Source organism: Pleurodeles waltl, chromosome 4_1 (genome assembly GCF_031143425.1).
Source record: "Pleurodeles waltl isolate 20211129_DDA chromosome 4_1, aPleWal1.hap1.20221129, whole genome shotgun sequence".
In the NCBI taxonomy this organism is placed as follows: Eukaryota; Metazoa; Chordata; class Amphibia; order Caudata; family Salamandridae; genus Pleurodeles; species Pleurodeles waltl.
The window spans coordinates 282,521,974-282,548,482 of NC_090442.1; the positions used below are offsets into that span (position 1 = coordinate 282,521,974).

At 44.2% G+C, this 26,509-nt stretch overlaps 1 protein-coding gene across 3 annotated transcripts in view; it reads right to left on the reverse strand.

Annotated features, from left to right (window-relative positions):
• Positions 1-26,509, reverse strand: part of PTPRB (protein tyrosine phosphatase receptor type B) — a 335,571-nt gene that overhangs the window by 121,471 nt on the left and 187,591 nt on the right. For all 3 annotated transcript variants that reach the window (XM_069228335.1, XM_069228338.1, XM_069228337.1), the window contains 5 exons: positions 26,239-26,496; positions 24,928-25,191; positions 7,523-7,792; positions 5,810-6,070; positions 2,889-3,155 (listed from right to left, as the gene is read on the reverse strand). In XM_069228335.1, the coding sequence (XP_069084436.1) occupies positions 2,889-3,155; positions 5,810-6,070; positions 7,523-7,792; positions 24,928-25,191; positions 26,239-26,496 (1,320 nt within the window). The remainder of the gene's footprint in view (positions 1-2,888; positions 3,156-5,809; positions 6,071-7,522; positions 7,793-24,927; positions 25,192-26,238; positions 26,497-26,509) is intronic.

Below are 26,509 nucleotides of genomic sequence, written 5' to 3' on the forward strand. Positions count from 1 at the left end.
TGTACAACGTGAGTGCTGCATACCCTTCGTTTCGTTTCTGCAAAGTAACGGTTCACTGCCCTCCAGTGGTCGCCTGCGGTAAACCTCGAGACAAAGTTACTGAAACCTGCCAAATAAATTGCACTACTTTGGAGAGTTGGGCTTTTTTGAACGTGCAGAATAACTATCGGGTTTTAAGGATCACTGGCAGAATTTGTCTGGTTAGTTTCTTACCTAGATCTCTGGCTCTATTTCTATCTTCCTGTTATTTTACAAGTACGTTCGTTGTGATGTAGGTTTACTTAGGTTTTTATCATCCCATCTTATCCCTCCGAGTCACACCACACGGCTGCACCTTCACCCTCCCCCGGTAATGCAGTTCCAATATCTTAATGATGTCAGCACGCCTCATGCCTTTCTCAAGAGGATCAAGGCATGCCACGAAAGTAAATGCAAAACGCCCAAATCTGGATTTGCCGAAAATTGGCCGTACATTTTTCAAAAGAGCAAGTAGCAAACAGGAATAATTTATATGGCGAATGATAAGATGTAAATGATCTTAAACACCCTAGACGAATGGACAGAAATGAGGCCCATGAAGAGGACGCTGGCAGCCACCACAGTTCATGACTGTATGTGTCACAGCCAACTCCGAACGTGTCAGAGGACTAGACACTGGAGAGTGCTGCTGCGCGCCCCAAACTCGTAAATAAGAACCTAACTATAAACACATTTCTATAATTATTCATCTGATGAACAGAATTATGATTGTACAGAACATTCTATAGCACGGTTGGCAGTAAATTGGCACCAAAATAAAAGTGCTCCCCTTTAGTGAATTAGAAAGCTACATGGTGGCCCTTGTTTGCATAGTGGGACAGTTTTGAACTTATAAAGACATACTGTTTCAGTGTTTTCCAAGGTATGGAAGGATACATGGATTTCAGCTTGCTGCATGCAATGTTTGTTTTCATATCAGTGAGATCAACAGTAAAAACCAGCACAGCAGATCATAATACAGGCCCACAAACAGTAAAAAAAAACGGCCCACACTTTGAACTGTCAGACCCAGCCCATTGGGGACTGCCTGATTGCCCTATAGGCCAGTCCAACCCTGTACATAGCGTCGTCACAATAGACAAAATGCCCTAATGAATACAAATGTAACACTTGAGGTCTCATACTATTAAAACAACCAGTGCCAGTCAGCAAGGCTGCCCCACTCCCCACCACAAGCTGACAGTGCACTGATCTCTCCCAGTCTTTCTCAGGGGCTTATTTACAAAATTATTTTGGAGTGGGAAAAGTAGTACGCCTGTAGTACTCTTTAACGTACTCTGGCAAGCCTTTTTGAAGTGCCCCAAAAAATCTAAAATGGGTATAGAGTTGGAATATGTAGGCATACTCATAGACAGTTGGGACACACATCAATACCTGTGCCCTCATATTTACTAATATGGAGTTGGGTGTTTCAGATGATTCACAAAGGCATGTAAGAGTACGTAAAAGAGTATTCCTGTAGTGCTATTTCTCACACTCATAAATGCTTTTGTACACTGGCCCCTTGGTGAGTAGAAGGCTCCCCCTGCCCTTTAAAGGAGGGACTGCAGAGCCCGACCAGCTCTCTCTGGACAACTCTGCAAGAGATGCAAATGGCTCAGAAGTAACTCAGGAACTGAGGCAGCAAAATGCGCCCCAGTTGATAGGCATTCATCGTGTGCCTGGGGAACGCACTCGAAAATCACAGAACACCCCATTTTAGTGGGAAGGCGCTTCATCAGTGCTCGTGTGCATGATACTTAAGTGAAGCGCAGGCACAGAGGCAATGCTAAGTGCCTTTTGCACAGATGATAGACTCTGTTTCTTAATACAGTCCCCTAGTTCGAAAGGCCTGAATATGCTGAGGGGTATCTCAGCTCTCATATTCAGTCAATATTTTGGAAAAGGCTATGTTGTATAGGTTGGTGTTGTGTTTTTCTTTCCCCCTCCCCTGCTCTCAGCATGAGTGATACTGAAAAGCTGCCCGCACCTTTTTATGGAAACACCGGCAGAGCTGAGACAAAGAAGGGAAACAGAAGAAACAACACACTGCTGTTCCGCATCCCTGCCTTTCTCTACGCTTGGACTAGATTTATGCACAGAACAGCCCACACCCAATAACCTAGTTTTAAAATTGGCTACAATAGTAATTATGCCCTCTTACTTGATCTATGAACAAAGCACAGACTGATAGAGCATTAATCTGGCCACTCGTACCAAACCGTCTCGATTAGTCCACCTTTGGCTCTCTGGACCCAATTTCTCAGGTCTAACTCCTTAATCTGCAGACACCAATCTTTTTTTTCTATCTACAAACATGTCTTATAAATGAATCACTGATGAGAGGTTAGGCTACTTAGATATCGGCAGGGCTGGATATGTTAGACAGATTTACCTTTGTAGACATGGGGGCATTGATACATTTCTAAGTTGAAATTTATGTCTCCATGTCTTTTTATGGTCTCTCTTGCTTCCTTTCTCTCTGTTCGTCTTTGTCTCTCTACATCTCTCACTGTTCAGTTCTTCGTTTGGTTCTCACATTACAACTCAGCTTTCAGTCTCGCTCTCTCTCTCTCTCACACACACACACTCACACACACACACATACACACACATTTTAAAATAGAGACCCAAAGCACTGAAAAGTGTCAGGATTATATACTTTGTACAGCAAATTCTCAAGCTGAATCTGAAATACCACAGAACTGTGAGGACAGAGCTGAAGATCCGCAGATGGATTTGTACATTGTTTTTGGGTTGTGGATGGTAGGTGACATGAAATGGCGTCATTTTAAGGAGAATGACTGTAAGTTCTAGTGACAATTATAATATTGAGATTCATTATTGTGTCAAAATCACTGCTTTCTTACCTGTCCGACCGTCGGTGATTGCCTGCCTGGAGGAGATCCCTCCACTCAGAGTGGTCACCACCACTGAGTAAAGTCCACCAGGCTTCAGTGAGTGGAACTGGTATGTGTTAGTGTAACTAGGGACAGTTTCATTTTTGATGACAATGTTTTCATGAATCAGCAGCACCTGGTAGGAGTCCACGTCTCCCCAAGCCCGTGTCCAGTTCGTGTAGAGGCTGTCAGTTGTCTCCTTGTTTCCTACATTCAAGTGGGTGACCTGCGCTGGCACTGTGGGGGAGAGAGGCAGAGACAAATACGCAGAATGTTAACGACACACCTTGTTCTCTTTTCACCCTAACACAATGATATCTCTGTGAAGAAGACTGGGGGTATGAAGCTCAATCTTTTCGGCTGATATGACCATACATGAGAGGACCTTTAGACTAAATTTCTGTATCCTTCCACCGCTCAGCTCTCCTTTAGACACTGGTGCAGTGCCTGACCAGGTTTGAAATCCATCACCAAAGGGGAAATCCACACACCTACAGAAAACTCAAAGAAAACTAAGAGGGAATGCCCCTGTGAGGAGAAAGCAACCCCACTACTATTGATGTGCTACTGGACGAAGGAGAGTCCATGGTGGCTCGGCCACCAAATCTTTTCATGTACTGCTTAATATTTTAGCTACCGCAGAGATGAGATACTGCGGGGAGAGCTAGCTAAAGCCAATGAAAGCTGGCACCCCTTTTCATTTCTCAGTTACCGCACAAGTTTGCCAGTCTATTGGGCACAGACCTTGCCATGGTAATAAATGTTTGTGGCACTTTCTTAGAATGTTCCGAAAGGTTTGTGTAGCATGTTAGCAAGGATACCTAACTTTATGAAATGCCTAATTAGTTGAATACCTTAAAGATCCTGAATTTGTTACTAACGTATTTCTTAAAAGTATAGGGTTTTTAAACAATTGTTCAGACTTTAAAAACTCCGGTTTAAAGAACGGGTTTATTTTGTCAAACGTGTCAATAATTTAACAAATAATGACAACTTTTAAAAGGATTTCACAAACATATTCACAACTGTTTTAAGTAAACCATTGAGACCTCCTAAATCTTTCGAATGGCCCTCATAACTATTTAACAAACACACCTGCCACTTTAACATAAAATAATGAATTCACAGCTTTAACATTGACTAGACGCATGGGCGCGGAGGCCTCTGGGAAAGACAATACTCATAAGAGTGCAGGTTGGATAGCTTTCGTAAATTTCCACTTTAGATGGAAGTTGCTAGAAAATGGCAAGTACTGGCGATGGAAAATGCGGCTGAGGAACCCTCTCACCACAGATAGAGAAAAGTACTGTTTATTGGATACCCCAAAGCATTTGACGCTAGCGTATCACCGCAGAGTCGGCACTAGCCCAGATCACCAGCGGTGTCACTTTAAATCACTACGTATGAACCACTGAACTCCAACAGTCCAACAGAACTAACTTGTAAGGTGGTGGGCAGCTCGATCTGTTCATCCTCTATTCAGCAGAAACTTGGCTTTCACATGTGAAAAATACCTAGGTAGGGTCTCCAGCAGAATATTTTTGGGATGCGCTCTAGTATGGACAGACTAATCAGCCTAGGTGGTCTTGGTCTCATGGACAATTATACATTGTTTTGATTCCCTCTATAAGAGCTTCCTGTCCAAGCTTTGGCGCATATTGTATCCCATACAGCTGTATTTTTATATGTGTTCAGATGCTTACGTATTGAAATCAGCTGCTCTATTTTCCTATGATATGACTACAGCACATAATTGAACGCTTCAGCTTAAAACAAGCATTGGCAAAGTCAAGAGTTCTGCATTGGTTACCAGCCTCCTGGCTTTGCTAGTGCTTCTTTTGTTTTGTCCTATTTTTTGTAAAACCACAGGGGGGGGGGAGGGGAGGGAGGATCTGCCAGGTTCTCGCTAATATTAACAAAAAAATGGCTAAAAGTGAGTATGTTTTTTGGTATAAAAAAAGCACACATTGCCATAGTAGTCCCTAATCCAGAAAGGAACTATTTTGTGTCTGGATGTGTTCTTTTTGAAACAGCAGAATACTGTCAGCCACAGTGAAGTTACCCAATGCCTGGTGTCGGGTGACCAGCTTACCCCTAGATGTATGCAGTAGTGGGCAGAATAAATACGTGAATGACACATCAAGAGACCAAGGGATGAACAAGGCTGGCTGAAAGGCCCTATAAATATATATAACCACTCTCTATATATAAACGAAACAAACAGGAGGTGGCCCTCCAGAAGAAGGCATTCTTTTTTAATTTAAAAAAAAGAAGTTTCATGAAATCCATAAAAACACATAACACGCCAAACCGTATATATGTTTTTGTAACACCAAAGCTAAAAAAAAAACACTATTCGTTGCTCTCATCTGTACAATGGCCATTTTTTGCTTACAAACTTCTTTGACAATTCGGAGCAGTATAAAAAAATATCTAAAGATAATTCATGCCCTGTCTTGTAAAGAGGTTTTGAACTAAACTACTCCTACATACTTTAAACCAAGGCTAACCCTTTCACAATGTGAAGGACTTATGTGCATAAAATGTGCTAATTTCATACTGCAGTCTGAAATTCAGGCATTAGAGTAAGCACAACGGCTGGGTAGGGTTTAGAAATATGTATATGTATATATATATGTATATGGTTTTTCTATGGCGCAAACCAACCCAAAAGGCAGTGGACTGAAATATATGATCCTCTTCTTTAGGTAAGTAGAAAATCCAAGTCTAAATAAAAGATATGTGCTACAATTGTTAGGGGGCTCTGGTTGGTGGGCTGCGCTGATATCTAGTGGGACATCAGCATGACACCGGTAGACCTTTATGAGATGCTTCAGGAACAGAAGTAAGGCAGATGCTTGAATTGAGGACAACGGCCCATGTTGCAGTACCTGTTCTTCCTTCCACTGAAGTCCAGGTGCTCAACTCGCCGCTAATGCTGGTGACGGTCGCTGTGTACTTTCTGCCGGGTATCAGGTCTGTGAAGGTGAATTCCTTGGCCTCTCTAGGAGGTGCTTTGCTGATGACAGTGAGGTCCCTGTCTCCCAGAGAGACAACATAGCCATCCCATTCTGCGACTGGAGTCAGCCACATGATGCATAGAGACGACTCATTAGCTTGCTTTATGCGCAGCTGAAGGACTGGGTGTGGAACTGTCAGAGAACCAAAAAATCACAGGTTAAGAATAATTCCATACATGTGCAGTGCTTATGGTGAAAAACACTTTAATCCTGACCATTATCTTCTGGTATTGTGTTCCATACACAAGATCCCGGAATCTACTTCTAAGAATCATAGGAATCTTTGAAGTGATGGTTCTATGTGATACGGACATTTTCTAAAGCGACACACTGGAACAATATAGGTAGCAATGGAAAAACCTACCGACGCTCTGAAAAAATATAAGTCAATTATTCGAATATTGAGTAAGCAAATGCCTGAATAAGTACACGAAGCTCAACAAAAACCTTGTGCTAATGTCTTCTGAAATAATACTGGAAACATAATTAAGGTGTTGACACATCTAATAGATTATGGATCCAGACACCCAGGTCCTTCTGGAAGTGGCTGTGTCTTACGCAACTTTAGGTGTGACTTACTCATGAATACTGGTTATGGAGACATGCTTACTGTAAATCAGAACCACGGAGCAGGAAGCCGCTGATGTGGTCTGAAAAACTGGAGAAAGTGAACATGGGCTTCTTATAGGCGGGAATGAATTCTGAGAAAGCATTAGTGTGCCTTAGGGTTGCCGCTAGTGAAGCCATTCAGAGACTGAAGGATTATGGGTAACGGGGTTAGAAGATTATTTTCATCCTTTCAGCCTGTTCCCTTGGAGGCTACCGGTTAATCAGTTTGAGCATTGCCAGGTCACAGATAAATGGTCCACAACTTCAGTTCTATAACTTAATTTCATAGAAAACATGACAACTGCAAACTTGTAAGTCAACAGACTCAAATGTTTTTGTAATCAAGCAGTGACCAACACAAGAAAACAACATATATTAATAGGCTGCTGGACCATCCTTAAAACACACTTTATTACAAATGTCCTGGTAATTCCTGGGGACAGCTAACTTTCATTATAAGCCATATCCGAATGACAAGGATCACAGGAACATAATGGAACTGATGTCTTTCACTAGAGATTTCGGATGTTGTAAGCATCCATAATCTCCATGGGAAATACTGGATGCAAAATCGTAATACACAGGGGAATCAGGTTTGGGAATTCTGATGCCCCAGTACGTCTTCTTTCTTAGGGAACCCTAAGATCCAACACCCATTATCTAGCAATGTGTCTCTGAGAAATTCCCCCAGTGTCTGTAAATCTTTCGGGGCGGGTGGTATCAGTGCATTGGCATTGAGATTCTAGGGGCTTAGAGACTTTCAACTAAAAATAACTGCTGATGGCATTTTCATTTCATGGATGGGTTCAAGGGCAAGTAAGTACATTCTATAACAATTACGATACTTGTCATTTCACAGAGTTACGTTATCAACTCCTCACAGCTTTCAACTACGTTAACCCAAAGACACAGTAAATAGATCGTGGAAGTCACTTGATCTCAAGTCTTGTGCGCATTTGCGGCAGATTCACTCACCTATCCTTCCTTTGCAGCGAGCAGTGTTTTGTAAACCTCCACTTTCTACAATGACAGCCACATCATATTGTCTTCCTGGTATGAACCCAACATTTTCGATTACAAATTCTCTTCTGTGTTTTTCCACAGTGGTGTTCATCACCACAGTAGAGTGGTTCAACAGCACAATGTGGAATTTCTCCCAGTCTCCAGTAGGGGGGATCCAACTCACTTTAAGAGAGTGCAGCTCACCCATGCTGCTCGCTTTCAGCTCTGATACTTTGTGTGGAACTGATGAGAGAAGGCATATGAAAGATGAAAGTGAGCAGGATCCAGGAAACATGATAGAAATAAAATTACATGTATTTCCGAGATGCTAAATTGATGATCTCCTAAGAATTTTACACCAACATTGTAATGTAAATAGAGCCTTAGTGCATGTCAACTCATCCAACCAGCTTGGTACCATTGCACCCCCTCAAGCAACACAACACCACTGTACCCCTTCTATCTTCTTTAACACAACGCTACCCATACACAAGCTTAGTATGAATGTAGGCTGTCTGCTATAGATGCTTGTTCTTGCACTAAAAGCAGAAGTGGGTGATCCACTGAAGGCTCGAACCAGCCTCTAGCCAGAGGCTTGGCTCGGGCCATCCACACGCCTTCTTGAAATCTCATTCCCCCAAAGAAAGCAATCCTTCATGTGGCTTCTGTCCCCCAACCCATTTCCTCCATCATCTTACTAAAATCTTTTCACTCCATCTTGATTTCACATATGAGTATTTATTTAACACAGAGTACTGGTATAGCTTCTAAAGGAATTAAAGATAAAGCATTAACCTCGGAGTTAAAAATGGACAGAAGAAGAGACACCCATTTAGAGGTAGAGTTCACAACAAGGTACTCCCACACAAATCTCTGCTCCCATGCCTGACAAAATTGCGTGACCCTTGGCAATTACCTTGTTTCGCCGTGCCTCTTTGTACTTTATCACCTCATTTGAGAGCACCTTAAAATATATCAGCTCGACATGTGCGCGGTACAAAAACCTCTTGTATATATTATAAAAGACTTTAAAGTTGCTCCACATATAATTAAAATGGAGGCCACACAAGAGAGGTGATGTGTCTCTAGGTTTGCTAACTGCATTGCCATCAGGGTGACTGTTTCAAATAATTTCACTCAATGAATAGAGCAATGCAATTTAGTCCTTTAAAGTGATACACTTACATCTATACAAACTAGACTTTTTTGTAATTCTTGAAGAGTATTTCGTTTTTTTTTCACATGCTTTTGTTGCACGTCCTGGATCTCAAAGATTTTGCGACACTGCTCGAATTAAGGTTTAGAGCCATTATCTCGGCTCTTGCTTGGCTATCCCTCTGAGTTTTTGGGCTCGGTGACCTCTACCCAAGACTTCAATAATAATGCATAGCCGTGATAATATCTAACAGAGTGAGCGACTGCTCGAGGGTTGTGATTTCTAAAAGGAGATCTCTCATATTTCTTTTATGAAAGCACACTGGAATACAAGCTGTGAAGTGGTCTCGAAATTAGTTACCCTGACATGTTACAACAGAAACTCCAATTATCTAAACCCACGCACCCTAGTTTCAGGAGCATCAGAATCAGCACCGGAAAACAAACCGTGATGTCATCACCTGAGCAGCAGGAAGCTGAATTCTCATTTTAGATGAGGTAGTGTTACAACTTTTGATAATATTTTGAAAGGGATCCAGATTCTGCCAAAACCCAAGGCAGCACAATGAGGAACGAAATGCAATAGTCAAGAATGTATATAACTTCTCCCCGTAAGTTTGTTTTCACCTTCAGACTGAGGGCCACATTCCGAGTTCCAAGTCACCTCCACGAGGAAATACTAGGGATGAATTTAAGAATACCAGCTGGCATATCCCTGTGGGATACTGGGATTACAAGATCTTCAAGTCCCCAAACGTGGATTAAAATGCAAATGAAGTAATACCAGCTCCAGTTCCACGTGTCCCCTCTTCTTGGGGGAATACTTGGGCCCAAACCCGTAAATATTTACCTCCTCCTCAGAGCAGGAGGTAAATGTTGCAGAGACAAAGGTGCATATTTAAAAATGTTTGGCGCAGGACAGCGCTGCAATGCTTCCTGCTGCGCTGCCCTGTGTCAAAAGAAAAGGGCAGGGATGCGTTGAATCTATAAAATATGGCGCATTCCTGCCCTCTTCCACTGCGCTGGCACACAATTGGCTGCCATGCGCCAATGAAGGCACCGTTGCACCATGAGCCGCATTTCATCAACGTTTCCCCTGGGCATGGACTTCACCGACTCAGCACTTTCCTTTCTTCTTCAGTGACCACACCAAGAGTTGCTCTCCAGCAACCCGCTGTCGTTGGGCCCGCCTCTAGTCTAGCTTTCAGCTGGCCCCATCAATGACTCATTGATGATCACTATCTCCACAAGAAATTTGAATTCTGAAGGTACACTTTTCATCGGGACGAAGCTGGTTCCTATATCTGATCCACGATCCATCGAGGTCGTCCGTAACTTTTGATTTTGACTATGTCTGCATCAGCCAGATAACTGAAGTTGATGCATTGGGCTTTTATGGCAGCCTTTTTTAATTTCAAACTTTAAAAATGAATATATCTCTGGTTCCACTTATTGATTTTTTGTAGTTTAGGTGCCATTTTATTTATTAAAATATTCTCTATATTTCTAAATTGTTTTGGGATTTTTCTTGTATTGTGTTGTCACTTTATTACTGTCGAATACTGCATAAATACTTTACATGTTACTTCTAAGTTAAGCCGGACTGCTTTTGCGGCAAGCTACCAGAGGGTTAAGCACAGGTTTTTGTAATGACGTTTGTGGTTCACCACCATCAACTAATACTCCAATTTCTTACACTTGGGCCAACATTTATCAATGTTTGCATCGCCCTTACACCACGCAAGGCAATGCAGGGCTATGCATGACCTAGAATGAGATTTACCAAGCCACGCAAGGCCACACTGTGCGGCACTGCATGGCTTGGTAAAACTGGAATAACGCAAGGCAGCGAAAGTCGCTGCCTTGCATTACTCTACCCTGGGAAGGCATTCCATGGGTGGGTGTTCCCACGCAACCACCTATGGATTTTGTCTCATTCCCAGATTTACCATTACTGATAAAACTGGGAATATGTCAAAATGCTACGCCTTCCCAGGGGAGGCGCAACGAAGAAAAATATATTTATTTCTCTTAGTTGTTTCCTCTTTCTCAGTGTGCTGCTTACACAGTGCACTTAGAAAGGTGTCCCTTCCACTGCGAAAACACTCCTGCCTACGATGCAGACTCCCTTGCACCATGAAGCAAGGCTGCCTGCGTTGGCGCAAGGCAGCACATTGTGCAACAGTGCAAGGAGAAGACAGGAATGCGCCATATAATGTTACATATGTTGCCTGCCCTCTCCCTTTCATGCACCACAGCAAGGTTCTTGCTGTGTTGCGTGAAACCTTGATAAATCAGCCCGTAAGTGTTTGACGAGACAATACTTCCCTTTCAGAGACATCAAAAAACTTGTACTTGCACGGAGCAGTACTCCCTCCGGGTATACCAGTCCGGGCAACATCTAGTGGGAGACTATTTTTGACTGTTAATAGGCAGAGTACTTTCTTATTTCATCCCAGCCTGTGTGATTGTTTTGTTTGTTAAATTGGAAACTATTTTTAAATCTTCACCAAAATGTATAGAAAGCATATAAACTGCGTAGTTTGTAAAACATATGCCCTTCTCTAAATCCCTGTAAAAATCATGACTTTTAAAACAATTTATGTTGCATATATCCCTGTTTTCCGAAAAATAGGTCCTGCAGAAAACATACTTCACGGAAAACAGTTAGACCCTCATTAGAAGTGCATCAGTATTATCAATCAATTCCTGCAAACTTCCCCCATACACTGGTGCTTTTCTTCAAGAGCACACAGGCTTTTTCAGTGAAATGTATGTGGAGAAAGACCAGGGGTGCTATTACGGGTAGGGCGCACTTTCTCTATTTTGCGCCACAACGCACCTTACAAGAGGTGTGCATATTACATTGAATGCGCTGCCCCTAGAGCACTTGTGAACTAGCGCTGTCCTAGGGGCAGCACTTAAGTGTAAAACGGAGCAGCTGCTTTAAAGCCACACTGTGTTTCACTGTGCAGGCTGCAACCCGTCTGCACTTTTAAAGGGGATTAGAGATCCCCTTGCCGGCGGATGCAGCGAGTGACTGCACCTGTCTGCAAGGGGATGTCTGGGCCTCCATAGGACCCTCCTCTCCCACTCCCGCCATCCCCCCGGAGGGCTGCCACCAGGGGGCGCACTGACAGTGTACTCCATTTTAGGTGGCCCATTGTCAGTGCGCGTCCTGGCAGCTTCTTTGCCTCTCCGCTCACGTCTATAATATGGAACAGGCACAAAGGCATTCCCTCATTTGCATGGGAAGCACCATGGGGGATAACGCTGGCGCTATATGTTCGCCAGCGCTACTGGTATTACAGATGGGGTGCCGCACAAGCGTCTGCGGCCCCTTCTGTAATACCAAAGTGCCCAAAGGGGGCGCATACACTTGTTGCACCCCCGGGTCACTTCTGTAATACGGCCCCGGGAGTGTGGTGTTCTAGCCTTTCTCCTGATCCCAATTCCGGTGGCAGCTCCCGTTGTGCCAGATTACAGACTACCGCACAATTCGAATCTAACAGTCGCTGATTCCTCATCTGCAATGCGCTTGTGAATAGCAAAGTTCTGTAAAGTACAAACCTCTAGTGAAAAATGTTGCGTTCCAGCACAGAACTGCGACCAAAATATGCAAGTAGTGGGAGGTGCACTTCGGAAGTGGTGTTAGATTTGGCTAGGTTTCATTAATGTGAAAATTATCTTGCTGTGCGCGGGGAAACTTTGCACAAAGGCGAGGGAAAGCCGGAAAAATGTTTGCAAACTATATAAAAAAATAGCTTTGCACGCCCCTGGTTTCAATGCAATAATCTTCAATTGGGCAGACATGTCCTTTCCTTCTTGGTTACCAGCCCTCACTCAATGATGACTTTCTGTCTTTACGTAACGCCTGATCGGAAGCACCTTCGTTCATTTTAATTTGCACCAAGCATTTATAAAATACAACTTCACTCTTTCCAGCATTTGCTGATTCAGCTCCTCCTCTTTTACGGTCTTATCTTGCTGTCCCCTCGTAGATAGTTCCTAGCAAACATCTGTCTCACTAACAGTTGAGTACGGAAGCTTCGCACCTTTGTTTACTTCTTTCCCTTATAAATATTTGGAATACGAGTGACGTCACCAACCCGTGGACAAACACAGACTTCCAGCTATTAAAAGGCAACTATTAAAGTAGAGTGACCTTTTCTTAAATCAGAAGGTTACACAAATGATTCCTTCTTTCAAAATCCCAGAAATCTTATTTCACCAAGTTTTCCTTTATTTGCAGTATTTAATTACTTACCAAATAAAAGGCTCAAATAGTCCTCAAGGGATTTCTGTTTACCATTTCACTGTTTGGGACTACTTACCAATCAGGTAGTCTAATGCAGCTAGGACAAGTATAAGGAGGCAGGTAGAAAGCATTGATATTCGGCAGCTAATACAAACAAATGTATTTCCCTAAACATTATATTAATCATAAAGGTGCATATAAGTTCCAGTCTGACGGTCCAGCAGCACATTGCCCCAACTTGGGGCATCAGCAGGTTTTGAAACCACTCAGTGCTCAGACATCATCACAAAATTAAGTGGTCCATGTGAACAGGATGGAGGTGAAGGATCTGGAAATGGTGGCTGTGGCCGAAGAAGTAGGTGAAAAGTAGCAACTGAATGATAGTGCTAAAAAAACTAAAAAATAACATAAAACCAGGATAGGCCAGACATAGAAGGAAGACTAAAGGCTTTAGTTGTACTTTTATGTTAGTTCGGTCGCGTTTTTTAATTCTCAAACACTAATTTTGGGAGGTCCAGATGAGGATGAGGAGGTAGAGGACCCCCTGGGACACATTTGTGGATTGTTGTATTCCTGCGAGCTAGGTGGGGTACACACACTGAAGGAGGAAGAGCCAGCGTTAGACCTGTCAGCCTCAGGGTGGTCTTCCGTCACTTTTTGCCTGCTCCCCTCCTGATTGATAGAATTCCTTTTTGTTAGCTTTAGGACTCTGGGTGCTTTACCACTGCTAATCAGAGCTAAAGTGCCTGTGCTCATGCCTTAATAGATGGTAAATTTGGCCTACTCTTGATTGGCACATTTAATTTACTTATGGACCCTAGTAAAGTGATACAACATGCACCCAGGACTTGTAACATTTAAAAAAAATCTATTTATTTTCAGATAACATCACACAAGCGATTTAACACACGATATTAACAGTACAGCATTAAACCCAGTTTTGCAATACCCAATTAGCAAAATGGTGAAGGAATACATGAAGGAGTCAGAAAGTAGAAAGTAAAGATTTAAAATACAGCAACCATTCACCCAGTATTTCATGGTGTTTCTCAGGACATCCACTAGATTTATAGACATATTTTTTTCTGCAGCTGCAGCAAAGTCCATTCCCCTTGTCCATTTGTGAAAGGGTGGGGCTAGTTGAGAACACCAATGTCAGGTGATGTCTCTCTTTGCATTGAGGAAGCTCATTCCCATGAGTTGTTGAATGTTGCGGCTCCCTCCTTAAGAGTCTACCAGGCCCAAAAGAACTAGTTTCGGATCTAGCAGAATTGGCCCGTGTATGACATGTGACAAAAATAGTGCAAATGCACGACCAGTATGTATGGATGGGGGGCAATCCCAAACAATATGGAAGAAAGTGGGCTTTGGGTGATAGCATCCCCAAAACTGTAGTGAAGGAGTGTCTCCCATATCATGAAATTGTGAGGGGCTATAATAAACATGGTGAAGGTATTTCAGTTGGTTGAGGCAAGGTCTCATTGATATTGCCAGGGACCAAGGGGAACAGTCGTCATTGTACAAGGGGCCTAGATCCCCCTCAGCTCTCTCTGTGGGTAACCATGGGGACGGGAGTGTTGGTTAGTAGTAAGTGGTAGAGGCAGGACACCTCCTTCCTATCTAGGTGCAATTCAAGCAGGTGTGTTTCCAGAGGGCTGGATAGGGGGTGGTCTTGAGGAATTTAGGGAGGCTTACAAGTCATGTCATACTTGTAGGAAGAGGAAGAGTTGTGATTTATACATTGTGTAGGTGTCAATGAAATGTTGAAATGTGTGCATAGATGTGCCTTGCCATATGTCCCCCAGTGTTGTGATGCCAATAGAGTCCCGTGCCCTGAAGACCTACAAGGTAGTAGTCTGCGGGAGCCAGGATCCAGCCCATAGCGGTGTCATGGCTGTTAGTACACAGTGCCATCCGATTCGCCTTAGTGACTGGTGCCAGGCAAGCAGTGTTGAATTGGTGGCCGGAGGTAGGTTCGTGGGATGGCACGTCCATAGAGCAAATTGAAGATGCCATGACATTCCAGTTCACCAAGTTCTACTACTGTGGTGGGATCTTCACAGTCTGGGAAGAACCAGTCTGTGATGGGGATGAGGTGGGCCCAAGAATATGAATGAAGATCGGAGAATCCCTGGTCACCATTGTATGGGTGTAGCACACATTTGTGGAAGGACCAGGGCATGTAACCAAAATGCTACTAGTGGGCCTGCAACCCTTGTTATGCCACCCACTTAAATAGCCTTTAAAACATGTTGCAGGCCTGCTGTTGTAGCCCATATGCACTTTAGAAAGTGCTCATTTGACCAGGCAAAATGCAAATTTTCTTGTCCTAACCATTTAGAGCCTGCAGCCTTTGTCCTGGGTCACCTGACTGTGATTAGAGTGTCAGTTGGCCTTTGCATATTTCTCCCAAACAGTGAGACAAAGGGGGAATAGGTGTTGGCTTGATAGGAGGGGCCAGGCTGTTCTCTGCCCTACTCACAATTCAAAGGAGTTGCCTCAGCACACTCACAAATAACTTCACACCAGTCTTTTGTCACTCTCTAGAAGTTTCTTCCACTTCAAAGCTGTCACCATGTGTAAAAATAGGACCCTCAGGTCGACTTTTCAGTTCCCTCCTGGCTCTACGGAGGACATTCAGAGAGGACTACCCTGCTACTTGAGGCTTGCTTAGTACTTCAGAACACTGCTCTGCTGCGACCAGAGGACAGCCCAGCTGCTTGATGCCTGCCTTGAACCCTCAGAGGACTGTGCTGCTGCTTGAGAACTGCCTCACTAATTGAACCCAGGACTACCAGAGTGACTCCAAGGGCTAGTTGGCTTACCTCCTGTTTGGAGGGACAGGGACACAAAAAGCTTCAACAACTTGAACCTGCACCTGGATCTGGCCTGAAGTTACTCTTAAACTCCAAGGCATGCTCACCCAGTCCTGGAGTCTTGGATGTGATGCTAAAGATGCCCAAACATCCCAAAACCAAAACTTGGGACTTAAAAGGTTTTCAGCCAAAAAGTGCTCTGAGAACAGGCAGGAGACCGGGACCTACATGCTCGCCGATCGGCCCAGTGTGCATCACTGGTCAGCTTGACTTCGCTGTACCTCCCAATACATTCTTCTCCACAGCAGCAAATTCTGCTCAGCAGCACCTCGCTGAAGAGGTGTCTGGCCTCATGGGGCCCTCATCTGCTACAGCCTGCAGCTTCATTCCGTTAGGGATTTTTGACTTCCAAATAAGTGACAAAGTCCAAACTTAGAAATCTTCACTATGTGCCAGTGCTTTCTAGACAATGACGCCTTCTCCACGGCCACCACCAGCTGCCTTGCCCTGCTGAACTTTATCTTCTCAGACATTTTCTTCAAAATTCCTTCTAAGTCTGAAGGTAAGCTGAGACCATACCCAATTTGTCCAAATTTTTGTCCCAGTCATGCGTGACTAGACGGCCATGGTTGGTGCTTTGATCTTTAGGCGCTAGTTTTGACAAAAAACGTTTTAAATGTATTATTCCGGCTCTACTGTTGGTATTGTTTTTTTGGTGTCAAAAATGTATTACAATTTTCTCTATTTTTCTAAATTGGTTTGTGATTTTTCTGGTGTTGTGTTTTCACTTTCTTACTGTTTGTTTGCCACGTAAACACATAACACAGTGACTCTAAATTAAGCCTGACTGCTTTTGTGTCACGCTACCAGAGGATTAAGCACAGGTTAATTTAGTCACCATGACAACGATTGTGGTTGTTGCTTGAGAAGGGTTTTCACCCCCTCAACCATAACCCCCAAATTCTAACATCCAGGCTCCCCTGGACACTTCAATGGGTGCTTTTTGATTTAGGGAGAGGTAACTGGAAAGGCTCCTGGGCATGTCTCAGGAAGGATATGGGGCAATAAGAGAATTATAAAGAGTGGGACTGGGATCCCTGGGTAACCTATTGAGATGAATATCACTGTGGCTAACATCTGTGTGGGAATCTCTAGTCATTCTTATGGCCTGTGTTGTGTGGCTTTCTCATTTGGAGTCACTCCTGGTGTAACACACTGTTTTCTAGAGGAAGGCAGTGCAAAAAAGTGTGCACTTCAAAAGGAAGCAGACCACAACACAGACTTCAAACTCTCAGACCCTACATCACATTTGGTGTCTGGAAATGGACTATAAAAAGTGGAGCTTGAGGTCACCAAAATTGTCAACTGTCAAGTAGCCAGACAGGCTGTGCTAGGAGGAGAAGCCCTGCAATATGTCTGCCTGTAACCAGGACTGGGAGCCTGCCAGCCTCTTAGCTTGGGGAAGGGACATCACCCAGGGAAACCCAAAACCATTTGCCCTGGAACAAGGAGCACCAGTGCCTGCCTGTTTGCCAAGACCAGTGTGCACCGTGAGGAAGAGGAGAACACTTGGAGGAAGCAAGGTCCAGTGCAGGATCCTGGAGAGTGGGTCTCTGTAGCGAGGTAAGAAGAGGCGACTGTTGCACTGAATGGTCCGTCTCTCATGTGCCGATTCCAGTCGGCAACCCCGTATGCAAGAGGAGGCCACAGTGAAGTTAGCTGTGGTTGCATCAATCAGGCCATAACCTGTGTGCAAGGTAAAGCTGGCAACCCTTTATGACAGAGGGGTCACCGTAAAAAGTACTGCTGGGCCAATCGGGCCGTAGTCCGTGTGTGGAGTGGAGTCATCGACCCTGTATGCCAGATGGGGCTGCTGTGAAGATTACTGCTGTGTCGATGGGGTCATAGGCCATATGCGGAGTGAAGTCAACGACCATGTATGCTAGAGGAGGCAGGTGTGAATAGGAAATGACTGCAGTGCTGATTGGGCTGTTGACCTGGTGAGGAGTAAGGTCGGTGACACCGTAGTACAAAGGGGACCACCATGAAGAACAAAGAAGGTTGACTAGTCCAGACGGCATCAAGAGGAAAAGGGAGGAAACCATTGTGACCGGTGTGTGCCCGAGCCCTAACTAAGGATCGGAACCCAAGCGAGTGTCTCCTCATCTGTGAGAAGGATCAGAGAAACTTACTTTCTCATCAGAAAAAGCTCCATGGATGCCCACTAGCTGCTCCTCGTAGTCCCTGGAACACCTTTGACTTTTGGGACAGTCAGACTGGGACTCCTGAGACCAGGACTACTAGCGGGGTTTAACCTGAGTATCACCTACAGAGAAGGGTGAATAATCACTATTATTAGTGAGAGGAAAGTCGGACTGAGTGATCCGCCTATCAAACACTAGAGCCCCAACCGAAAGGGATATTTGTGTATGCAGTATTTTACTTTGTGTTTTTATATAAATATCTCTTTTGTGCACAAAAGCATGTATTTTGACTGGACGATCATTTATTTCTGCTATTGAATATATCTTGAGTTACCCTCCAAGAATCCTTGGACTGCTCGACCCTCACTGCTACTGAGAGTCAAGTGCTGAAGGGGACTTGGTCCATTTGCTCAGGACCCACAGTAAGTCAAAGCCTGGGACGTCAGAGTAAGAGGCCTTACCCCCACTGTTGGGCGCAGTAGCCCCTGCTTGCCCTGTGACCCTCCGAAAGAGGTTTTGACAGTGAGCGATCCTGTCCTCTTTCCCCATATTGTGACTGCTGATGTTATTGAGAGACATAGGAAATTGAAAGGTGATGGATATGTTTTTCTGCCGCATAATACCACCTAATGATAACAAGCAGAAACCTGCAAAAGTAAAGAGAAACATTTTTCCTCTGGGGTCATTATTTTAGGGTGAGAAGCAGGTCTGAACTGGAGATGCCTATCACAGTGGAGCCCCCACCTCTCACAAAGAAAATAGCTTACAATGACAAATTTACAGGAGGTACAGGTATTCATGAAGCACATTGAGCCCTTAATAGCTTCCACAGAGGGAGCGCTTGACTCCATAAAAAGATGTAAACTAATACAAATCAAAACATGAGTAGGGTCACGAACATGGAGAAGCACATGCAAAAATATGGACACAGATCACAAAATAGCCAACAGTTTGAGGACTCTACTGTCACAACCACATCCCTCCTCGAAATGAAAGGAGTAAGAGCTGCGAGGATCATGATCTTGGTATTACCAGCCAGAGGCGCTGAGCTGGAGGAAGAAGTACAGTCCCTTCTGCACTTTGCAGTTAGGGAGGTTATGTGTGGGGCCTAAGTGAAAGAGGTGAGGGTGACATGCTTGCTCACTAAAGACCCAACTGGGAAGATCACTTGTGCCAGCAGAGTACTAGTAGAACTAGGGGAAGCCACACAGAGACAACAAATGACTAAAATGTCTGCAAAGAACAGTGATAAGCTAAAGGGGGACTCAGATGTGTGCATATTTCCAGACCTGAGTCATGTGACTGATGAAAAAAATAGGAGCTCTGCACAATCAAGAAGGAACTCGAGTCTATGGGATATGAGACCCAACTGTCGGTATCTCATTTAATTCAGAGTTTGTGATGGGGGAAAGATGTTTCCATTCTCCAAGCCCAGTGCAGCTAGAGAGTTCTTGGATTATAGGCTGAAAAACAATGGAGATATGAATATGGAGGGCAAAAGGGCAAAAACTGAGTGGACTGTTTCTTTCAGGTTCAGCAGGACTTTATCATCTGATTGAAGACAGAGAGACTTGTTTTGATGTAGAGCAACTACATTGACACTTGATTGCCTACATAATGATTTTCTTACTGGTTATATAAAGTATATTTCAGCCTGATTCAGAGGTTGTAAGATGGGTTACACTGTCACAAATAGGACGGACATCCCATCCAGTGTATTGAAAATGCTTTATATCCTATCTCAACTGTAATAAGGTAGACAGGTATCTGTCACCTCTGTGATGGAGTAACCCATCCCCCAAACTCTAAATTAGGCCCTTCGTTTCAACCTGCCCACTCCACTATTTTTGGTGCACATATAGGTCAGTTTTAAAGACTTTTTAATGACAACTGCTGTTTCTGAAATTATTAATACAAATAACTTACTAACTATTGTTACTGGACCCATAATAATGAACCAGCCATGAAGGCTATAGTGGAATTTTCTGTAAAAAATGGCACAATTATCTTTGAGGCCTGAGAACAGGTCTTGGTCCATGTAGCCTAACCTAGTACGGTGTCCAGTCATAACCTCTGAAGAGACGTGTACAACATGTAGTAATAATATGACTGCAGCCTACAAGAATCATAGAGGACATGTCCTACAGACCTTGGAGCAATGACCCAGAGAGGCCACCAACCTATCCCTGCTAATCCTTGGTATTAATTAATTCATCCACATAATGGAGCTGAGTTTAAAATTCACTGCAGTGGGAGATAAAACACATCCCTGTAGATCTGTTTTAGGTCAAGCATATTACATGTTACTAGATTCCAGGTCTTTATCGTTGAGTGCACACAAAATTCCGTTCAACACAATGACAGGTCCTGTGAGGTGCATCTCTCTTGGGGGCAGCAAAAACCCCATAAAAGATCCATTCCGAGATTGTAAGAATTTCTATCTTGATTGTTTTATGACATTTTATCCACTACGGCAGTTCTTACATCATAGAAATTACTCAACATTGTCTCTTTTACAATTGTATGACACTCAGATATGTACAGTGCAGTTTTGTGGGGCTGTGATGAAGGGCTCAGTGAAGATGTGCCTGCTGGTTTATGTTGCTGTTTCAGTAGCTGTTCACTGAATAAAAAGAGTTCAGCTTCTCACCTCCGATGAATATTTGTTGCAGGTTTTTAACTTCTTATAAGCTCGGGATCTGACCTCCCATTGTCTTCAAAATGGGGGTGGAAAAGCATTCCCAAGTATTTAATTTTGAGCAAATTTCTATTTCTGGCCTTATGGCTGCACTTGCATAGCGTGGTGCATTCCTCTGTCTCATTCTAAGTTGCTTTTTCGAATGTATATCCAGATGTTTTACATAACTGCCTTACTCCTTATATTTGGCCAGAAATAGACTCATTTAAGTTGATCCTATACAATACAATGTCATCTACATAACACGTTGCCATAGCCTATCCAACAACCCATCACTTATGAAGGCACATTCATCCAGCATTATTCACAAAGCCATCATGAGCAGCACATCCCCTTTACTTGCAGGCAAGCTCACCATCTCAGATGGTTCTTAGCACACTCATAGTCAGGACACCAACAGACTACAGACTAAAAAGTGTAAAAAAGAAGAAACAAGACAGCAGGCCTTTTTCATTTATGCACCTAGGATGTGGAACAATATCCCCATATCCATTACGACCATCCCAACACTGCTCCAGTTTTATTTTAAAGAACACTACATCACAATGCATTAACTGTCCACAAATCAGCTATCTCTCTTACCACTCAGTGACATTATGCTTGCCTTTGACCCTGTACAGTGCTCCAGTGCATTTTGGGGAGGGTCACGCTACCACTTACATACATACAGAAAGAAAACATTATTCACAGAATATCAAAGTTGTGCTGGACTGCAATCAGCTTGCAGGACAGCAAGGTATATTCTTGCTTCCCCAGTGATTGCTTCAACCCCAATACACAACCAAAGCATAAATAGGAGAAGGGCAGAGTCATGATTAAACTACCTGTTAAAGAGCAAAATTATCATGAAATATGACTGTAAACATGACAGGAGATTACTCATCAAGTTAAAGGGACTTTGATAGCTGTCTCAACAATACTTTTTTTACATGTGTGCATGGTTATCAGTTAAGCCTGATACTGCATCAGTTTTGTTGAAAATGGTTTGATATTTGATGGATGAATGATGTAGCTTGTGCTCAACTGTTATGCTGCTGTTTTAGGAGTTTTGAGTTACTGCTATGTACATGTTGTATGTGTACGAAATCGGGTTACTGGCTGAAGCGGGGTGAAAACCTTCTCAAGCAGCAACCACAATTCTTCCTAGGGTGAAGTCACAAGCTCAACCCTTAGCACAGACTAGTCCGGTTTGACTCAGGGGCAATGTGTAAAATATTTGTGCAGCACTTCAAACAGTAATGCATTGAAAACACACCACAAAGGGATCTCTCACCAGATTTAGAGAAATACAGTAATTTTTAATAAATAAAACAAGACCAAAACTAAAAACTCCAGTCAGTACAAACAGAGATATGCAATTTTTGTGGTTTTAGTGAAAATAGCACCAAAAATCATAAAGCGACAACTATGGATACCTCGTCGATGGAGTGCGGGCCAGCTACAAGGGCATGGTTAGGCCCACTGAACAAAGCACCTTCAATCATGGGTTGCAGAGCACTGCAGGGATATGCGTCCGAATCGGTGCACTTGTTCCGAGGTGATACAAAGTCCTGCGTCGTCATCAAGGATCCCATTGATGGGGACTTGCGATGTGAAGTCCAGCGTCAAGGATGTGTCGCACATTTGGGGCAATGAGATGGCACCGAGGAGCCGTGAGGCTGCAATGCAGAGTTCGGTGCCTTCGAGGAGAGGTGTAGGGGTTGTGCAGAGGTTGTGTCATGCAGTGGCAGGTCCGAAGAGGGTGTGGAGGCAATGCAGGTCTTTGCGATAGGTCCAGTACACTCAGCTGAGGTGGTGTGTCGGTTCTGCTCAGGTGTGTGCTGTGCAGCAGAGGAGACGTACCATTTCTGCTGGATCCACAGAAACTACTGGAGCATCTTAGGGCCATTTCCAAGGGTCCAGGCCAGGAGGGGCCCCACCTGGCAGGGTAGACTCACAATTGGAAGAATCCAGGAGCTGGGTTCAAGGTTGTTGGAGCCTTCTGACTAGGCTCTAGTCAGGAGGTCAGCCAACTAGCCCTTTGAGTCACTCAGGGGTCCTGAGTTCAACAGATGCAGGTCCAGTATTTCCCAACCAGGCAAAAGGGCAGCTGGTCAGCACAAGGCATCAGTCAGCCAGGCAGTAGTCCACAGGGCAGCAGTCAAGCAGAGTAGCAGTCCTTCAGCAGCACATGGTCCTTCTTTTAGGTAGAGTATGCATAGGTCCAGAAGTGTACTGAGGAGTTGGTGTCTGAGGTCCAAAATTTATATCAGGTACACTTCCTCTGGAACGTGGGAGAAACTTCTATAAATTTCCTTTGAAGTCCCTATGTATCCTGTCCTCCGTCTCCTGGCTCCAGACTAACTATGGGGGGTATGTGGCCCTTTGTGAGGAGGCAGGACACAGCCTACTCAAGTGTAAGCAGGGCTGGGCCCAGCTCTGTCCTCACATCCTGACAGTGATGGCCTATTTAGGTACACCTCTGCTCCCTATTGTGTGTGGCTGTCTAGGAGTCCTATTGTCAGCTACCCCCAGCCATGTGACCCAGAGACAGGCTACAGGCACTATATGGCTAAGACAGGTAAAACGTCAACTTTCCAAAGTGTCATTTTTAAAACTGTAATTTAAAATCTGACTTTACCATGAGAAAGGATTTTTCAGTACAAAAACATGAACTGAGCACCTACTCCCATATGGACGTGACAGCTTATTAAGTGTAATAAGGTAACTCTTATGTTCCTATGGGAGAGGTAGGCCTTGCCGCAGTAAAAAACGACTTTAGGAGTTTTTCACTACGAGGACATACAAAAGTTAAACGTATATATCCTACTTTTCAAATACACTGCACCCTGCCCTCTGGGCTGTCCAGTGTGTACCCTACGGGTGACATATGTATTAAAAAGGAATGTTTGGGCTTAGCAAAATGTTTATTTTTCCAGGTCATGCTTCCAGTTTAAAAATTGCACACTCAGGCTGTGAAGGCAGGTCTGAGACATGTGTAAAGGGCTGCTCCAGGGGTAGCACAGTAACTGATGCAGGCTCACAAGTAGAATTTAATTTACAGTCCCAGGGTTTATGTAGTACCACTTTACTAGGGACTAGCAAGTAAATTAAAGATTCCAGTTGGGTGTAAGCAAATATTACCATGTTTTAAAGAGTCAGCGCATGTACTTTAGCACTGGTTAGCAGTGGTAAAGTGTGCAGAGTGCTAAGGCCCATAAAAATTAGATCAACCAAAAATGGAAGATGAAGGCATAAGGTTTGGGGGAAGACCACCCTAAGGCTGACAGAGCTAATAGTTTGCATATCTACAGCAACGTTTCCTTAGGCACAGACACATTCCAGTAGAGTTGTTATGCACCAAAAACTCTATTTCGCCTGGCAACCAAATCATCCTTTTGTAATACACATGCTTGCACACCATATTTATTTTAGATCTGCACTATGTGCTGCGGCCATGTGTGCTGAGAAAGTAATTTGTGGGTTTGCTTCCATTGTTATCCTACTGTATGGCCACTTAATTTTGAGGTGGAAACCCCAGATTCCAAAGAGTGTTTTGGATTTTTTTGTTTTTGTGGACACATATGCCTTTATCTATGTCTGTGCAGGGCACTATGAGAGCATTGTATAGGTCCTGGGATGAGGGGGGAGTGCTAAAATGTAAAGAAAATGTACATTAAATACACCAGCAGTTACTCTGTGTGAGGCTAATCATCCCCGGCAACAGCCCACACCATGTTTGTTTCCATTGCTGGAGGCATCCAGCCACCACTTACCTGTCATTTGGTTCATTTGATGTTTGTGACTACTTTGGTGTTTACATGCTATTACTATTGCCCATTCAGGGGCTGTGATTTCCAAACTACATCTGCCTTTGCCTGCATTGAGTGGTGACAGCTATTTGTATGTTACAAGGAGTTAACATTTAAACTAAAATGTGGGCATAAAGCACACAAGAAGATCTGTCCCCTGCAAACACATGAAAGGCAGCTATTGCCCTATATCCCATTCTCAATACGATCCTGTTAAAAGGATGCTTGGCTGCCTATGAGGTTCGAATATTAACAGGATGACATTTAACTAAGTTAATACTTCATGTTATCATCCGTTCTGCGCCCCCTAGTGCAGGCTGGGAAAAGAACGGACTCTGGCTTTGTGAACTGACAGGTAAGAGTATGTAAAAGAGTACTACAGAAGTATTACTTTTGGTACTGTAAAATGCCTTTGTGAATAGGCCGCAAGGTTTCTCGAGCGCATTTCACACCTACCTGTCCTGCCGGCCACAGACCTCTCAGCAGACAAGTCGCCGCTGACGGTCTTGACAGCGATGCGGTAGAGCCGCCCTGGGACTAAGCTGCTGAAAGTGACTGCTGTTGTCCCCGGCTGCAAGCTCTTGACTTCTTTGACCGAGCTGAGATGAGTGAGTGAGATGTTGTAGAAATCAAAACTGCCAGCGGGTCTCTTCCACGAGACTGTTAATGTGTCCAAACTACCGTCATTAATCACCGTCAGATTCGAGACTTCGGCAGGAGCTAAAATGGGAACGAGAAACCCCGAGTTACCATGCAGTCTGCACCAATACGTCAATATTTACATAGCTACACCGTCCGCGCGGGATGTTCCCACAATGCCGCGATGATTAGGCCCAAAACATAGCAACCGGCTTTCATTGCTTGGGTTAAAGTCTAATCAGAAAGGAAATCATTGCACAGTCTTCTGCAAATCACAGGCATGCTTCTGGCCCGAGAGGAAACCAGCCTACATAGCCAAGGAAGGAAGTCTGGGAGGCCGCCCTGTGATATGTAACATTCCATCACAACTGGGCTCTGGTGTGACCCTTTCACAGCCCGCTCACAATGCCCACAGCCATACTCTCCTTAACGTATGGCCCCTTCTACCTCGGCCTCTACCACCGTCCCCAGGCTCGCGGGTGCTCGTAGGCCTTGGAAGGTGAGTCAGAAAGATAGCTCGGTGGGTTAATGCGCCCATTAAGAAGATCCATGACTTACTCGAAAGTCCCAGGTTCTACCCCTCGGAGGCTCACCCTCATTTCATCATTCAGGGTCGATGCCATTGTTACCACTGAGCAGGGAAGTATCGCCTGTTATCTATGGCTAAAGACCCAACCCGTGGAAAAGTGTGCTTTCTAAGTGTAATAAACATTCTTAGTAAAGATGGAGGCATCCCTGACAAGGCTCAGACTTGTGACCTTTAGGGCATGCAGCCTTTGCACAGCGTGCATTAACCCGCTCAGCCATCATGCACGTTTTAAAGTGATAGAAGCATCCGTGACCAATGATACTGTATGGCACTTCCAATACTGACATACCTTAACATCTCATTTGATTCTTATCTGTTCTCTGGTAAGTATGGCCACTCTTAATGAAAAAAAGCTATTTAGAAATTGTATTGATAACAGTGGTTATTTACTATCGCTGTGAGCTCTCATAATACTTCTATTTGAAGCAATGACTTTAAAGTGATCTCTCATACCATATAGCAGAATGCCAATAAATGGGAACACAGTCATCACCAACACGCCTGCTTGCGATGTCCTGTCAGTCACGGCTGCCACATACCTGTCCTGGTCAGCGTGGAGGTGCAGTTCTCCAGGTCTGCCGCCTGGCTCACCACGGTGATGCTATACAGGTGGCCAGCTTTGAGGCCAAGGAAGGCGTGGGTGGTAATGTGCTTCTCCACTATAACCTCCTCAATGGTATGCTCCTTATCCCGGAGCAGGAGCCTGTAGGAGTCCACACTCCCGGGGCCCGGCACCCAGGAAACATCCAGCCTGTCGCTCTGCCTGGAAGCCTGCATAGTTACCACTGCCGAGGGAACTGTGGCGCCAAC